The 17,400-nt window shown below is 35.5% G+C and overlaps 2 protein-coding genes across 2 annotated transcripts; one reads left to right on the forward strand and one right to left on the reverse strand.

The window, feature by feature from the left end:
- LOC149018320 (endoribonuclease YBEY, chloroplastic-like) lies at window positions 1-11,185 on the forward strand. Its single transcript, XM_089152609.1, has 12 exons — window positions 1-631; window positions 856-1,107; window positions 1,189-1,284; window positions 4,402-4,579; window positions 4,700-4,783; window positions 4,863-4,963; window positions 5,275-5,367; window positions 6,911-6,982; window positions 8,935-9,054; window positions 9,139-9,189; window positions 10,134-10,322; window positions 10,691-11,185. The coding sequence occupies exons 1-12, from the start codon at window positions 179-181 to the stop codon at window positions 10,856-10,858; spliced, it is 1,857 nt and encodes a 618-aa protein (XP_089008735.1). The 5' UTR covers window positions 1-178; the 3' UTR covers window positions 10,859-11,185.
- A 326-nt stretch (window positions 11,186-11,511) lies between these two features.
- Window positions 11,512-12,755, reverse strand: LOC149018321 (uncharacterized). Its single transcript, XM_089152610.1, has 2 exons — window positions 12,175-12,755; window positions 11,512-12,075 (listed from the first exon to the last, which is right to left on the reverse strand). The coding sequence occupies exons 1-2, from the start codon at window positions 12,504-12,506 to the stop codon at window positions 11,787-11,789; spliced, it is 621 nt and encodes a 206-aa protein (XP_089008736.1). The 5' UTR covers window positions 12,507-12,755; the 3' UTR covers window positions 11,512-11,786.
- Between the last annotated feature and the right edge of the window lie 4,645 nt (window positions 12,756-17,400).

Here is a 17,400-nt window from a genome sequence, read left to right on the forward strand (position 1 = left end):
TTCACTTCTTCTCCCATGGCCACCATGAATGAGGCTTTCGCAGCCGCCTAGAATAGACGGCGGTGTTGTTTTTGTTGCAGGAACGCCGTAGAGTTTAGATTCTCTGTCACTTCCTCTTCCTGCACACATGAGGGAGGAAGAGAGACTAAAGTGATCAAAATCAAGCTTCATCAGCTTGATGCATGCTCTCTCATTTCCTCCCCGGCGAATTCGTTTTCCAGCTTCTCAATATCATTCTATAATCTCGCCGGTTCTTCATTTTCCGGTTGCCACATTACTGCTCAACCGTCATTTCTCTTCCGCCGGCATGGCACGAAGTCTAAGCCGCCTCTTTCCTTGTGCTTTCAGCTTGGCTTCTAACAAAACCCTTGCTTTTCGTTCTTTACCGCATTCGGTTTCCTCTGCAGCAGCACTTTTTGCTACCTCCGCTTCTGATTCATTGGTTTTCAGCCGGAGACTTCCTCTTCTTTGTGGAGCAGATCGAACTCCCGAGCGAGTGGTAGGAGGGAGTTTTACAACGCAGAGAGGGTACCGAAAGCTGCGGCGCCGCTTGGGGAAGAAGAAGAAGGAGCTGGAGCTTAATGTTAGAATCTGTATCGAAGAAGAATTGCCTGACGACCCCGAGATTCTGGTGCGTTTGTGTTTGGCTATGCTTTTTTCCGTTTCTCTATATAGGATACTACCAACGATAATGTGAATAATAGTGAATGGTAGAAGCTCGATTGTGCAATTGAGAACTGAAGCAATTCTTTCTTATCTTATACATTGGACCAATGGGTCCTTTTTTTCTTTGTTACAAACCTTTTTGATGCAAATTTCTCTATCATCTTATCGATGCCATCATTTTTGTAACAGAGTCTTGCAGAAATGCTCAGACTAAATGTTCCAATGGCGATGAAGTTGGCTTTTGATGGTCTAAAAGATTCAGAGTATAAAACTAGAGATACCACTATAGATGATGTTGGTGGATTTGATACAGTTGAGCTGTCTGTTCTTCTTTGCAATGATGAATTCATCAAGAAACTCAATAAAGATTGGAGGGATGAGGACCATGCTACTGATGTTCTTTCTATGTCACAACATATTCCTCAACTTAACCTCCCAATAGTATGAATTCGATCTTTTAAATGAGTCTTGATTCTTTTCCTCATGTCTATGAACTGTTGACATGTCTCATTCATTTTGCAGCTTATGCTGGGTGACATAGTGATTTCTGTTGAGACTGCGGCTAGACAAGCAGAGGAAAGAGGTCATACCATTCTAGACGAGATGCGCATCCTTATGGTTTGTTTTACATTAGTTTTCTCCTCACTTTTATCATTTCCAGATTGTTTTATTTTGATTTTCAGCTTTCATGTATCTGTTAATTTGCTAACATGGTATCGACTAGTTTGAGTATATTATTATATTAATATGTGCTATTTTATTTTCCTTTTTCCTGTTTAAAGATATATCCCTAGATAATTATTTGGCTGTAGACGAAGCACAATAACCAGATAACCATTAGACATATAAAAATGGTAGAAGGTCCTTAACACAAACACATAGGAAGGCCTTCATCCATGTCAGATGTACTTTTGTCATGTATTAAGCTGATGCTAGAAGGCAGTGCAAGTTCTTTTCATTTTTCTGGCTGGGAGGCCTAATGTGGGGTTCCATCTTCAGTACAGATCTTTTCCAGCCCTGTGTCATTAGGGGCGGACCCAGTACTAATATTTGGAAAGAAAACTGTACCGATAATAATTCAAAATCTATATTAAATTCTAGTAAAACAAGAATAAGTGAAAAGCCACAAAACACCTTTCTAGTGTCAATATCATAGTGGAACTTGACGATCTTTGAGATCGCAAAAATCTTCAATAATTTATTCTATATTGATTTTCTCTGCAATTTCTCTTTCAATATATAACATCATAGAATCTGTGAGAAAATCATCCTCCATCATGTTCCGCAATTCAATCTTCATAATCTTCATGACAGAAAATGTTCGTTCTGAAGTTGCAGTAGAAATAGGAAGTGTAGTCAATGGTTTGATCAATCGATAAATAAGTGGGTAGACGTCAAATTTTGTTGACCTCACCAACCACTAACACAAACAATTAATTGTTGACATGTTCTAATAATCTGGACCTTTGACTACATTAATCTCATAGTGTCGTAGTTGTACTTTCAAGTGATCTCTCTCCTGCTCAGTAAAATCTTGGGGATAATATTTAGCCACAAGCTTGCAAAGATCATCAATTTTAAAATTTTTGCATCCACTTCTAGGATTCAAAAGAAAAACTAAAAGTAAGCAACTCCATAACATGCTCATTGAATCTACTATTTAGCTCATTCAACTGTCTTATCAATTGTAGCATAAAAAATATTTACTCAATGGTGTTGTTCAACTGCAAAATCATCCTGTTACTAGCGAGCTCGACCTTTCCTTCCAACAAACTAAACGCTAATGTCAGGGACATCATTACGTTTTCACAAAAAGAGATCACCTTAGTCAAAAGCCTATCCCATGCAACATCTCTCATTTCTTGAATAAGCTTTTTTGTAATTGACACAAGTTGAATATCATTGTAAGATGTCTTTAGACTTCCACTACAAAGCTTGACAAAGCAAAATAGTGATGCTCATAATTTCTTGCATTAAATGCAGAATCATAACAAAATCAAAGAAGGTCAATGTATCATAGGCCGATTCTACTTCAACTCTCCGTGATGAAGTATGTCTCCTTATCAATCATGGTGATCAACCTCACATATAGCATCATACATATTTATCAAATTGGAAATAGATCTCAAATGAGAACTCTAGTGAGTATCTCTAGAACGTTGTAAAGTTCCAATATGATTTAGACCGCTTCCCGTCTCAAATTCATCAATGGAGATCAAGTATGCAGTTTTAGAAGCATGAACAACTTTTAATTCATCATTTCGCTTGGAGGCACTAGCAAGATTGATAATAGACACCAATTTGGAGAAAATTTTCTCAATTGGGAGTGAACCGAGTGGTGCAATCCTCAAAATTTATTGTTTCCTCCTTAAAAATTGGATTTTAATTATAACCGTTAGATAAAAAATAAGAATGACATGTCTATCCTTCATCTTTATCTTTAAAATTGTTTCCAATATTTGGGGTGGGGGGGGGGGGGGGGGGCAAATATTGGTATTTCACATGGAGAAAGAAAAACAAGGGAAAATTAAGGAAACTAATTCAATTTTTTTTAGAAATCATACCCCCCCCCCCCGCCACACTGTAGTTCCGCACCTGTGTGTCATGTAACAGGATTTATATTGAATCAAAAGAGATCCTTGGGTTGCTGTAAATGAAAAAACTAAAAGGGTAGGGAATAAGATTGAGGAAATGGAGTATGGATTTTGAGGATTGCTTCATATCATCAAGCAAAGTAGACATTTGGTCCAATCTGAGATATCTTGACGCAGCGCCGCGAGCATCGAAGGGTGATATGAGTATATGACAAGCATTCTTGGCATAGATAGAGCTAAGACACTTCTTGCAGTTGTCTGACACTGCCTATGTTTCTGGATTCCACAATCTCTTGATTTATGCTCACCTGGGCATTTCTTGTTGTAAATTTCTGTCAAAAAAATATGTAAAAGGGAACACTAGCCACTATTAAAACAACACAAAGAAGAGAACAAAATGGTACTATGTTTTCTAGGGTGTCATGGGATTAAGTCATCAACCAAAACTGGCTTGAAAGAGAGGTGCAATATACTTATATCTGGTTTCATTCTATTATGATATGATCCATACAAGGTTCAATGTATTTTTAATCATATCTGGATACAACCTAATGCAATCTTATAGAAGTACAATTCCCTCTGTTGCATGAAATTTCCTCAACATATCTTTTATGCATATATCTTTCTTGGGGATATCTTATACACTCTGCTCAAGTCAGGCGAGCTCTATCCCTACTAATTGAGGTCAGTAGAAGAATTCTATTTTTCGATTTATGCTATAAAGTGCATAGACTGTTGTTGATTTTAAGCTGATAGCTATATTTCCTCACTTCTTCTAAGTACATTTCTGGCCTGACCTTTTTCTTTTAGCTGCTCCTCTATGATCATCTATGATCACCATCAGTCTTTGATATGCATCCATTGATCCTTCTTTGTACAATTCCACTTTTTGCATTTTTTTTTCTCTTACCTTTTAATGAGGATAACTATTCTGATCTGAATCCAATAACATTGAATCTGATATATGTCGGATTGAAAGTAGACCTCATAAATGCATAAGCTAATCAAATCCAGATGTACCCAGGCCTGATTTGGTACAAACCTGTAATACTAAAGTAGTTCATGCGTAGTTAGATTTTTGTCTTGACTGAAACTATTTGAGTGCAAGTTCACATCTATAATTTGACATGTCTTCCTCCAGGTTCATGGGTTGCTACATCTTCTGGGATTTGATCATGAGGTCAGTGATGAGGCTGAAGCAGAAATGGAAAAGGAGGAGGAGCTTCTATTGAAAAGTCTTGGATGGAAAGGGAAGGGGTTAATTCGGAGTGCATGTGATGCTCTTGATAAAGAGGGCCATCAACCAGAAACTTCAGATGGTTAGTGTTTACTCCATTATTGAACTTCATGATGGGCCTTTCCCTAAAATTGTTTCTTTTTGAATTTATTCTTTGGTAAAAGATTTCATAAAGATATTGGCAGTTTGAGATTCTTTGCAGGTGAACTGTCAAACGAGAGAAAGAAAGAAGGCAGTTTGCGATTTTACAAGCCAAAATTCAGCTATATCTTCTGTGACATGGATGGTGAGCTCATGCAGAAGTTGGTAGCATCCTTCTTGATTTTTTTACAGCAACTTACTCTACTGGCTTATCTAAATACAAGGCACACTGCTGAACAATAGAAACCAAGTTTCTCCAACAACAGCGATGGCACTAAAAGAGGCTGTGTCAAGGGGAATAAAAGTAGTTGTTGCCACTGGAAAGGTGAGAAAGGATTTTACACTCTTTGTCCTAGCTGTCAAAATTATAGACTGGGGAATGTTATTTAGAAATATCTTCACCAATCATATTTCTTCCATGAACATGTGAGAGAATATTCCTTCCACGACTTGCTTGTCTGTATGCATCTGCACACAAAGTCATAGTTTATTCAGAACATTGTTCCATCTGCGCTAAGAGATAATTGTCCTTGTATTAACTACTTATTCTTGCCTTTCCATGTCCTTGTTTTGGGGTCTTTATTACTTGTTTCATAATTAACCAATAATCAATTGTTTATTTGTTTTTGGAAACAGGCTCGTCCTGCTGTTATACATGCTTTGAAGACTGCTGATTTAGCTGGAAAAAATGGCATTATTTCAGAATTTTCACCTGGGGTCTTCTTACAGGTTTATCCACTGGACTTCCTTTATTGTCGTTTTGTCTTTCAACATGTCAGGTAACTTAAGGGTTAGCATCTCATGATACTTGACAGCATTATGGCATTTTGGTTATATAATTGAAGATTTTTATACTATTCTCTTATTATGATTTTGGTGTTATCCATTTACACCATTGAAGCTATTTTTTATGCACACAATGATAGTCCAATTTATGGTTAGACAAATTCTTAATGACTCAGATAGCCCCTTTTATATGTCTCCAGTGTCATTAAATTCCAATGTGTTAGGTTCAGAGGATTGTAAACCACTGGGCAAGGCCAGAAATCAACTTACATCCTTTTAATACTATTACTTTTTCTAGTTGGTGCTAATGCTTAGGTCAATTCTCAAACTCTGCTAGTCTTAGAAGTTCAATCGTTTGCATCATCAGAAACAATTTTGTGTAGTTTATGGGACAAAATATTAGAGAAAAATACAATTGCGGGTGACTGTTGGATATTAGTAACTTCCAGATTTATAATGGTGTGAGAGGTGGAAACCACAGTTAAGGCCAAAAATCAGCATGTACACCCATAGCTAAAGTGTTGCTTCTTGTAAATATTATCACTTTTTAATTTTTAAAAGTTTTTTTTAATTTAAGTGCCACTGGGTGGTATTCGTAGGTCTAATTAAAGGCGTACTTGGTTATAAAACAAGTACGCCAATGGTATATGCTTCACTTGCATCATTTGATATAATTATGCGTAGCTGATGAGGTGACAAATAGGAATCAGATGGAGCCAAACCTCACAATAGTCAAACGAATCTACAAAACCTAGATTTTCCATAGGATTTTCTTAGTTTCTCATTTAGGATGCATGAAATTGTCTAGTTGTTTATTGGTGATTGATGCAGGAGGGTTTTACTACAATCCAATCCCTAGGGGTAAAAAGGCCTAAGAATGAACACCAGAAATTATGGTTGTGAAAATTGCAATGTCGTAGTGAAAATAATAGAGAAGATATTGAGATTAAAGCTTTAAAAGGTAGAAACCAAATAAATTATATCAGATCAAACCCAAAAAGAATGAAACTTGACAATGCAAATGTGGGAGGGATATAAATACACCATATGATTGAGGGAGAATTGATTTCTCTCGTCTGCCTTATGGTGCTAGAGTGGATAATGCAGATGAAAATTATAAGTTTCTTGAATTAGAATGACAATATGCCAGCAAGAACTGTGAGTCTCTGATCAGGCTTGATGAACAATGATCTTAGTAGATTTCTTAAAGACACAAGAATTTGATCAATAATGCTTAACTAGGACGAAGCCAAATTCTAAGATTTAACTTGTGACATCCAGAATAAGGTAGTATGTAACAAGTAAAAATTGCTAATGATTGAAGTTATTTCATCTTAGGGGCTGAACATTTCTCTACTTATGTATGTTAATCTGCATATCTGTGCTGGCCCACATATTATTGAAACTGTTTGCTGATACGTTACCCTTATGGTGTTGATTTCACATTTCCACTCACCTATGTTCTCGCTTTCTTGCTGGATTCTAGGGGTTATTAGTTTACGGAAGACAAGGTCAGGAGATTTTTAGAGGAAATTTGGACCTTAATCTCTGTCGAGAGGTAAGTTAATCTTTTTTTAGTACAGAATATAGTATTTGTTTAAAGATTTCATTATGTCTCTGGTTATTTTCACTCATAAGGTAACACATGTAATCCCTGGGTAAATGGGCTACTAAGCATCTGAGGGTCGGGGTGTACAAAAAACAGAATTGCAGGTAAGGGACCAAAACCAGATTTTGGAGATTTCCAAGAACTTAACAAGGATAAGCCTGATCTGGGTAAAACTATGGCTGAGTGATCCTATAGGAATGGGGATAATTCAGCAAACTTCGATTGAGATCTGAAGGTCAGACCCCAAGTTATATAAGAACTTTTTAGCCCTAGGATCCTAGTTTATATCTAGAACAGCAGAATTCATGTAATGTCTTTGTGGTTTCACAACAGATTCAAGTGATGGCATATTGTAAGAATTCACAGTAAATGGAAGTCTTAAATGCCATTCCATAATTAGAAGTGGAAAAAGTCAGAAACGAAGCAGTAGGGCAGAATCAAAATTCTAGAAACCAATATAGGGAGCTGATTTTTAACAGTAGTATAGTAATAAAGGGTGAACCCAGTGCCATAAGCCTCTGCACAAGCAGAGTCCAAGGGGACAATATTCTTCCACAGTCTTACCCGGCACTTTTTGCTGAGAGGTTGTTTTGATGACCACTGGCTACAACTGTTGCCACCGACCATTATGCCAAGGCCCACCCTTAACAGTAGTTAGTAATAATGATCAATTTAAAGGTTGAACAAAGAACTGGATTAAGGATAAGCATCAAACTGAAGCCCCAGTAATAAGCCTAAATCAGAGCAATACATTGTGTCAATAAGCTGATATTTTAGGAATTGTAATTTGAAGGTTTTGAAAACTGAGATCAAACTAGAAACTTCTGCTGAAGACATACAGAAACTGAAGATCATAACGCCAGTAATCTGATCTAACTGATAGATTATAAACAAAAGCAATAATAATAATTTGGAAACTAAAGACAGAAGAAATTGTTTTCATGATTTTAAGAAAAGCAGAACTGGCCTGGATCCGATGGAAGAAAGAGAGAGAAAGAGAAGAGGATAAAGTCAGGTCAGAAGAACCCATGGCGGCAGCCCTCTTGAATCCAACAGCTAACATTGTAAAATCCAACAGAGCTGGTATGAAGTTCACATAACGAAGTTGCGGCTAAAGCATTTTTTCATTAATGTTACGGATAGTGGGTACATTCAGTCTTTACATGTTATCATAGGAAAATAGAGAACAAAAACTAACTTGGACTCTCCAATAAAAATTAAAACTGAATTGAAAAAGGAAACCCTTCCAACCACATGTTTCGAATGGTTGTCCTAGACAGACCATTAGGGATGTAAACAGACCTGATTCAGATTGGATAGTGGCATTATCATATCTGCATGATAGTTTCCAGAAGTCATTTTTTAATTGAATTTGGATTTTTGGCTGCCTGTTGATGTCTTGACTGTTTTATTGATGAGGATTAGGGTTGAGATTTGAGAATTCAGCAATTTCCCTTTCTTTTACACTTCTTAGTCTTTGATCTTCTTATGTTTTCTTACCAATGATTTGTTTTGGTATTTATTTAATTGAAATTCTTGAAAAACATAGCTCACCACATCTTTTGAGACACTTCCTTTTTGTGCTTTCTTTGTCCCATTAGAACTTTGGTTTGATAGAGTTGTTTCAGAAATTTGTCAAAAGATGAGTTCTCATTTAAATTTATCAATTTGCATCTAGTTCCAGCATATATTGCTGATGACTAAGTGTTTTATTCTCAGTATGGCTTTCATGGCTCTTTACATGGTGTTATCATCAGCCTGTAAGGACCTCTAACCTTTTGGGCTTTCAAGTTTTTTCTTGGGTTAACATCTGTGGGGTTTTGATATTACAGGAAATCATGCTTTGCTGGCAATATCATTATCCAACAATCATAAAATATTCTTGTGCTCTCCATTTGCAGGCATTTCTGTATTCCTGGGAGCAGAAGATTCCTCTTATTGCATTTAGCCAAGATCGATGCTTGACGCTGTTTGATCATCCTTTGGTTGACCATCTTCATACAGTGTATCATGAACCAAAGGTCTGAATTGTATTCTTAGTTATTATTTGATGATGGGTTAGCTTGATATCAGAACTCATGTCAAAGCGGGTTTTCCTTTTGTAGGCAGAGACTATGCCTTCAGTTGAACACCTTGTAACTGCTGCTGAGATACAGGTATGTTAATTTCACCACTATCAATTGTCAGTGTACATGGATTCCTAGTACTCATAATCACAATCATACCATTTGTAGTAGTTAACAAGAAGGGCAAATGCATTAGATTGAGCTTCTGATCCATTTAGATGGTCCCTCGTGTCAAATTACTTCCATCAAGTAGGGAGCACAAATGTACAGGAAAGCTTTGCAGGTTGATTTACACTAGTTGGTGCAACAGTTAGGTTTCACTATGCAACTGTTTGTTACAGGCTCAAAACTTGGAAACAACCTTTCCTGTGAAGCAGGGTTAAGGCTGTGTACACTGTCCCACCCAGACCCTGCAGTATTGGGATCCTCATGCAGTGCGATGCAGTTTTGATTAGTCAATATGATTCACATGGATCTGTTACACTCCCGAACATCGGAAGGATTTTACTGTGTGGACAGATTAGCTATGTGTCTAGAGAGTAATTAATGCCTCTCGTGTACTGAGCATTCATCCATTGTATATCTATGCATTTGTACCAACCACACAGGAATAGATAGTTTAGATTGTAAAAACCTTGAAATTCTATTTCTGACTTCTAGAAACATAACAACCATCTTTGACACCAATAACTACTCTTTTAATGAGAGGGAAAAAAAAAAAAAAACCTTTATTTTGAGTTTATTAGAAGAAAAGTTCTCATAACTTTATCCTGTTTTTCACTGCTTATGGTCCAGTGGTGATTTATGTTCCAGTTATTATTTAGTGAGAGCAATTTGATGAAGCACATGTTGCTACTGTTATTTTTTACCTATAAAGGATGTCTTCTGGGAAGGGAGACTCCATGCTGAGCAGGCCCAGTTAGTTGCATTCCCTTCTCCCGAATTCCATGAATTTAATGCCTGTAAAGGTAATTATGTGCAAAAGTTTTTTCATGCAATTCAGTTTTCTTATTTGAAGATTCTTTATTTTACAGAAGTTAATCTTCCTTGACACTGCTGAAGGGGTTGCTACGAATTTACGGCCATATTGGTTAGAAGCCACAAAAGGGCTTGGTCATGTCATCCAAGCTAAGCCAGATATGCTTGAAATTGTTCCCCCTGGATTGTCAAAAGGAAATGGAGTTAGAATACTTCTGGATCACCTGGGGGTGGCAACAGAAGAGGTAGGGATTGAGTTCTTGAATTTTGGTTGCTCCCCTTCAATATATTTTTTTTTTGGTGATGAATTAGGCGGCTTACATCCCTAGAGAAGTTCTAGATTTATAGCTATTTTACCAGGTAGAGGACTGATTTTGGACACTATTGCATATATAGATCAACCCCTAGATTTCTACATGCCAATATCAATAGCCCATCTCATACAATGACAATCAGAATTGTTGCACACTCAAAACAATTGTCTTTTGGCTGTACCAAAATGGAGACACTTTCTCAATGTGAAACCGAAATTAATCACTTCTGTGTATTTATCCCACAAGTTCTTGAGGAATCATCCCATGTGAACTCACATCCCTATGCTTTCTCTGATTAGGTAATGGCTATTGGTGATGGGGAGAATGATGTTGAGATGCTTGAGCTGGCTTCCTTAGGCGTTGCTCTCAGTAATGGATCAGAAGAGGCAAAATCTGTGGCCAATGTAATTGGTTGCAGCAATGATGAGGATGGTGTTGCTGATGCCATCTACCGGTATGCATTTTGAGTCATCCAGAGTGCCCAAGATGTGCAATAAGTTTTCCTCGTTTGTTTCAATTCATCCTCGGAAAGATGATCATTCAGTAATAAGAATTAAAGAGAAAGAGAGGAAGTTAAGAAATCGGCTGTTCTCTTTTTGGATGTAGTCCCAGCACCAAGTGTTCCATGACTGTGCTGCCCTCCTTGCAGCTTGATACATTTGACTCCCCTTATGTAATGAGATTAGGAGTCTTCTGGGGTTATCTCCTTTTTATTGTGGCAATTTTGTCTTGTGCTAGTTCCCAGGTTTGGCCGAACACAGCTGATGGGTCTAGGGCCACGGATTAATAACATTTGGTTAATTGCTTTTAATTTTTAAAATTACATTCTTGTAATGATATTCATTTTTAATGTCAATTTTGCATTCTGATATCAGTTCCTCCTTACCTCTCTCGTTTCTGTTTAGTCATTTCGTTTCCCTGATTTTGGGGTGGTTCCATTGAATCTGTTTTATTGTTCTAGTGTCTTTTAGCCATAGCTTGCATGGTTGGTTGATGCAAGAGAAATGCCTTCAGCAAAATTAAGTGGCTACCATTTCACTGGATTGAAATGAACATTAGGGAGAATTTACGATTCCATTTAAAATTAGGGTTCTTGGCTTCCCTCATGGTGTGCGCAGAACAACTCTCCTGTATGTGAAAACCATTGGCTGATTACTATTTACTACTATGACGAAATTGCAACTGCATGTAGTTGATTTAGGTGAGTACTTCCGACAGTGTCTGCTGCAGTCTTCACAGCATCACTGACACTTAAAGCAACTAATGAAACAAAAGAAGGTAAGAATCAATTGGTCTACTAAATGAATATAATCTTTTTGTCTGATTAAACAAGTCCTCTCTTTAGATGTTTGTGTTGGCTTATAAGGAAACATAATTTAAACTGCTCAAATATAATTATATATATTGACTCTTCTGTACAGGAAGTGGAGGTCTACGACTCTCCACAAAACCCCTTCTCTTGCCTGCTAATGAAGAAGCAGAAGCCCTTGAAGGTTTCTTGGATATGACAGCCTTGGGAGAAATACATGACTTCTGGGTGTCTAACCCACCTCTATTTCTCTTGGATAGATTCATTTTCTTTCTGCAAGGAGCCTCTCTTTTTGCAAAATCCTCCAAGCACCTCACACTAGATAGAGATGTAAATGACTGGGACTTCCCCTGATAATGCTTAGACAACCCTCTTCTGCAAATAAATAAAATTAAACATTTGAGTCGACTCAAACTTTAAAATGCAGAAAATGGTGGTTTCAGGGTTGGTACAAACCCAGATCAGATTACTTACTTGATGGGGAGCTGAGCCATGAGCTCTGATAATTCAAACAATGGTCCACTATCAGAAGGCTGTAATGGAGAGGATGATTCTGATGTCAAAGAGGAAGAGGCATCCTCTGTTAAGTCCGACATTGAAGAAGACAAAGATGAAGATGTTACTGATGAAATTGTTGAATCTACTTCTTTAAAGGATGGTGTAACAGACCCAGAATAGTAAACATCTTCTTCAACCTCCATGACCAACCATTTATCATCTTGAGCAGCATTGGCAGCAAAAGAACCAACTGATTTTGAGAAGGAATCTCCAAGACTCTGCCTTGTTTCTTCACCCATCAAGATCATCAAAATGTTCAGAAAAAGAAACAGATTTGACTAGAAACTGAATTGGGGTTCTGATTCAGAGATTTCTCAAACTACAAAGAGGAGATACACAGAAGAACTTTTTCTGAGGTAGAATATTTATATGTTCTTATTTTAAACATATCAGGAATGTTTGATTCAGATGAGGGTTGTACACTTTGTAGCAGGGAAAAGTGAAAAGTGGATCTGAAGCTTTGCTCTCATCCATATCCTGAGTCATCATGTTTGCCATAAAACTCAACCCCCACCACCAAGGCACCAACCTTATCATTATCACTTCTATTAAAAATCAACTCATTCAAACTAGACTTCTTTTTTTTTTCTTTCTTTTTTCTTTTTTCAAATTAAAAATTCGAAAACCCAGAAAACTGGGACTGATTTTTATAAGATAAACACATCAAACGTGTCTGAAATTGTACGACACATTAATTGGTTAGCTTAACTTCCTAACCAACTAAATTTCAGGAGGATTTGATGATCAAAACCTCCTAACCAATTAGGTAACAAATTTATAATATGTACTTAAGGCTGTGTTTAGTATGAATTTTCCAATAAAGTTTTACTATTCTAAAATCAAAATTTTTTATTTTGAAAATGTATATTGAATACAATCATGTTAATGTCTTCTTTAAATTAAAGAAGCGTAGAATCCAACATTTCAACTTGTTTGACAAGAAGGAACCAGTCAAAAATAATACCCCCATTTTTCTTCTGCTATATGTGAAAATTTTCCATGTTTATGTAGTCAAGGTCCAAGGAACATTCACTTTCTAAATTAAGAAGAGAAAATTGGACTTCTAAGTTCCAACCACCACCTTCTTCTCATCCCTTCCACCACCCAAAGCTTCCAAGAAAATAAAAGAAATCCTTCTAAAGTCCTGTTGATGTTAATCTAGGTTTTTGGGAGAAGAAAAATTCATGATTTGGAGGTTTGGTCCAAAAATAGTGGTAGAGGTAGTGTGGTTTAATGTATTTCATGATATGATATGATATACATTGATAGGTTTCTTTAGTGGGTACGTACTAGATTGTACCAAAATATATTTATTAATACGATATGATATAATACAAGACGATATGTATCACAAAATTACTTGACTGATATGATACTCGATATCAATACTTTAAACCTTGACAAGCGTTGAATCCCTCACTTTAGTAGGGATGTTAATGGATAATCGAAATCTAATTTTATATCAAAATTTGCATCCATTCAAAAACTATTTGGAGGGGAATTTGGTAAGGCGATGCCCTTATTTTAGTGAATAATTTTTCAATTAAGTTACTTTTTGTTGGATATGTTTTCTTGTTTTTCAAATACTTAACTCACGCTAATGTTATTATCTGTTTAAAAGTTTATATATACTAAATAAAATAAATAGATTAGAAAATCAATGACTATAGTAAAGTAGAACAAAGAAAAAATTGCTAATTCCACTCTAATCTTCATCAATGAAAAGATAAAAAAAATTAACATATAATCAATATTTTGTATTTAATCTGAATTTAAAAAAGTGAAAATTTACCACATGATCAAATTTAAAAAAAAATGTACTCAATAATATATTTTTTTAAAAATTTTATTTAAAAGGATTCTATTTTAAAAAATAATTACCAACTCCCAAAGTTTGGTGATAATTTTTCTCGTCCAACTAATGTTTTCTTGTGAACTACCAAGTTACCCTCAAGCCTTTTATATATGGGAAAGGTGGTAGCTAAGATGTGTGAATCTATTAGATGAACGTTTCTAAATATCTACCATCAGATTTGATAAACTAAATCTAAATCGTCGAACAATATTTTTAATTTTTCTCTTTTATTTATGAGTTAGTTATATTAACCTTCTATCACCAGTTGTCATTTAAATGACATTAGATTTTTAAAATAAAAAAAATTAAAAAACAAACAAACAAATAACAAAGCCTTTAACGTTAAACTTCTATCACCGTCTCTTTGGAAAAGATCAATAAATCTTGGGTTAGTCATCAATGAATCTGTAGTTAGATGGCAGAGAGTAGAAGAATGGTACAAGTAGAACAACACCACCAAAAATATAAAAATAACAGCAGTGGTGGTGGTAGTAGTAATGGGGGAGGTCGTTCTTCCAAGAAGAAAATCCCACAAAGAAGTATTGGTTTGCCCAACTAGAGAAGATCCGAGCAGCAGAAGGACGGGTCCAGCGGATCTCCTTATTTTGTTATCCACACCCCCCCCCCCCCCCACCAGCATCTCCTGCTTCCCCGCATCTTCAATGAACAGCCCTATTTGGAAGCCCCACGCTATCCAACTCCCAAATTTTGTGATAATTTTTCCGCGTACAATTATTTTTTTATGAACTACCCAATTACCCTCAATATATATATTTGTTTATATTTTTATATTTTTATAATTCAATTCCTAAAAAATTAGTACACAACTCTCACGTTTGAGAGTTTTTAATAAGTTACTATAGCATTCAAAATTTTGTTGTTTTTTTTAAATAATATACTCTTGAAAATTCTTATATAATTCTCACTAATTTCTCTTTCATTTTCTTTTTAAAGTACATACTTGTAGAAATGACAAATCTTTCGTTAGACAAAACAATCCTATTTTTATCTATAAAGACTACTCACAAAGCTATTAAAAATTAAAAATTTAATTTTCTTATAAGGTCAAAATTGTCCATTTTAACTTTCATTTGTGACAAATTTTTTTTTTTTGTTCAATCTGTGACAAATCTTTAATTACACAAAATGAACCTAATTTTTATTTACAAAAGCTGCCTACAAAGCTATTATACATAAAGAATTTAACTTTCCTATAAGGTCAAAATTAATGCATTCAATTTTATTTGTATTTTATCATTGTAATAACCATTAATTTGAAGTTAAAAAATATTAATTATCACAGAGAATTATCTCTTTCCCTTGATTCTCTCAGTTAAACTATTACTTGTGAAAAACCATGATTACCCACTAAATTCCTTTATTATTTCCGTAGAAGAGATAAGATCTCCTTAAATCATTCTCCTAGAAATCTAACAGGTCTTTTATTTTTTTGTTACATAAAATCTATCGTTTTTCTTTTTAAAATATCAAACATAGATAATTTTCTTCTTTTATTTTCTATTTATTCTTATCCCATCTTAAAAGTTTCAACTCTTTTTCCTCACCCTAGAAATTGAATTTTTTTTTTAAGTTATTTTTCTTTATTATTATGAAAAAATTTATTTTTAGATTTTATTTATCTCTCTTTTATGAGATTTAGTAATTATTTTTAAAAACAGAATCGATTTGAATAAAAAAAAATTAAAATTATTTTATTGAGTAAATCTAGTTTAAAATCTCTATGAAAAATCACTATCAAGATCCAAGTGAATACATCCAAAAAATGAATAGATATATTTATTGGATCCATCCATCCATCTAATACCCTCAAATGCCAATCCGATCTGAATCTGACCCATTTACACTCTATCATAGAAGATACGGACGGCCCTGAAAGCTTAAACTACAATTAAAGAAAGACCAGAACTTTTGACTTTCAGAGCTTGCTTCTCTTGTTTTTTCTTAAATGGTAGGGCATCTTGGCACTTTCTGGGGATTGAAGAAGATAAGGAGGGGGGGCTGACGAGGGCACAACTCAACTCGCAGTGTTTGATCTTTGATTGACACTTGAATCTCTACCACATCTAAGAGAAGACTATTATTTTTTTTAGTTTTTTTCTAATTTTTGGGGTGGTAAAGGTCTTCTTGAGATTTGGATTGAATGGAATTGTGGGTTGGAGCCTGGAGGTGTTAATTCTTATCTAATGCCGACAGGAATTGTCTGAATGAATGAATGAATGAATGGTGGCCCACCTATACCCTATTTATACCACTTTTCACAAAACAATGGCCTCAAGGCCCTCAACTCAATTCCCACAGTTTCTGAAAATCCCAAAACCTGATCTCTAACACCATCAAAGGGGAGCCAAGTCTTTGCTCCTTAAATGCGGACACTCTTCAGTTCCTGTCACACGGATTAGTTATTGTGTCTTTTTTGGTTAAAGGATTAGTTATTGTGTCACATCCTTATTATGTTTTTTTTTTCTTTTTGCCCTTTTAAGTGGATGGAAAATTTTCAGCTGAAGTTGAAATTTTTACATGAAGATTCAGAACTTCAAATGTTTTTGGGTAGTTAATTATGATTGCTTTGAGTAAAATTCAATACATTATATGGCATGCATTTTGAGGAAAAAAATATTGTCTGTGCACATCTCTCTACTATGCATAGTAATACATAGTTGCTACCACATTGTGCAACGTAAAATATATCAAATAGAGGGTTGAGATTAAAAAGTTGACTTCCTATTAGTTTATACCCGACCATTTCTGAAAACCCAATTCAAGGGCTCCTCAACTCTCACTCCTTTTCCTCCATCATTTTTCTTTTTCCATTTATCCATTTTTTCCCACTCACTACCTGTAAGTATTTACAAGAGCAAAAAAGACAGATTGTTTCTTGTTTTCTGAAGGGCCCTTCAAGGAAAGGAGGACAGATTGTGCCTACATACCACCTTATTCTTTAATGGCACCTACTTGAAAGTACTGACTTTGCCTGAAACAAATTAAACCTAAGAGTGAGTACCTAGATGTTGAAACTTGAAAGCAGGACTAGAAAGAGGAAGTTGAAACAGCCTTCCCCTGCACTTCCGGCTAACCAAAAGCAGAATGCAACAACACAAGGAGATATGTAAAGCATTAACAAGCATTGAAGTGACTAACTACCCAAAATGGAAGGTATGACTTCCAAGGCGATTAAAGTGAGACTTGGTTAAAGGAGCCTACTGCGGTTAATGTCTTCAGCTAGACTAGCCAGAATGATTTTGAGTCAGGTGATGCACAATTCCAAC

This window comes from Hakea prostrata, chromosome 4 (genome assembly GCF_041222555.1).
Source record: "Hakea prostrata isolate BN-2017 chromosome 4, UWA_Hpros_2, whole genome shotgun sequence".
In the NCBI taxonomy this organism is placed as follows: domain Eukaryota; kingdom Viridiplantae; phylum Streptophyta; class Magnoliopsida; order Proteales; family Proteaceae; genus Hakea; species Hakea prostrata.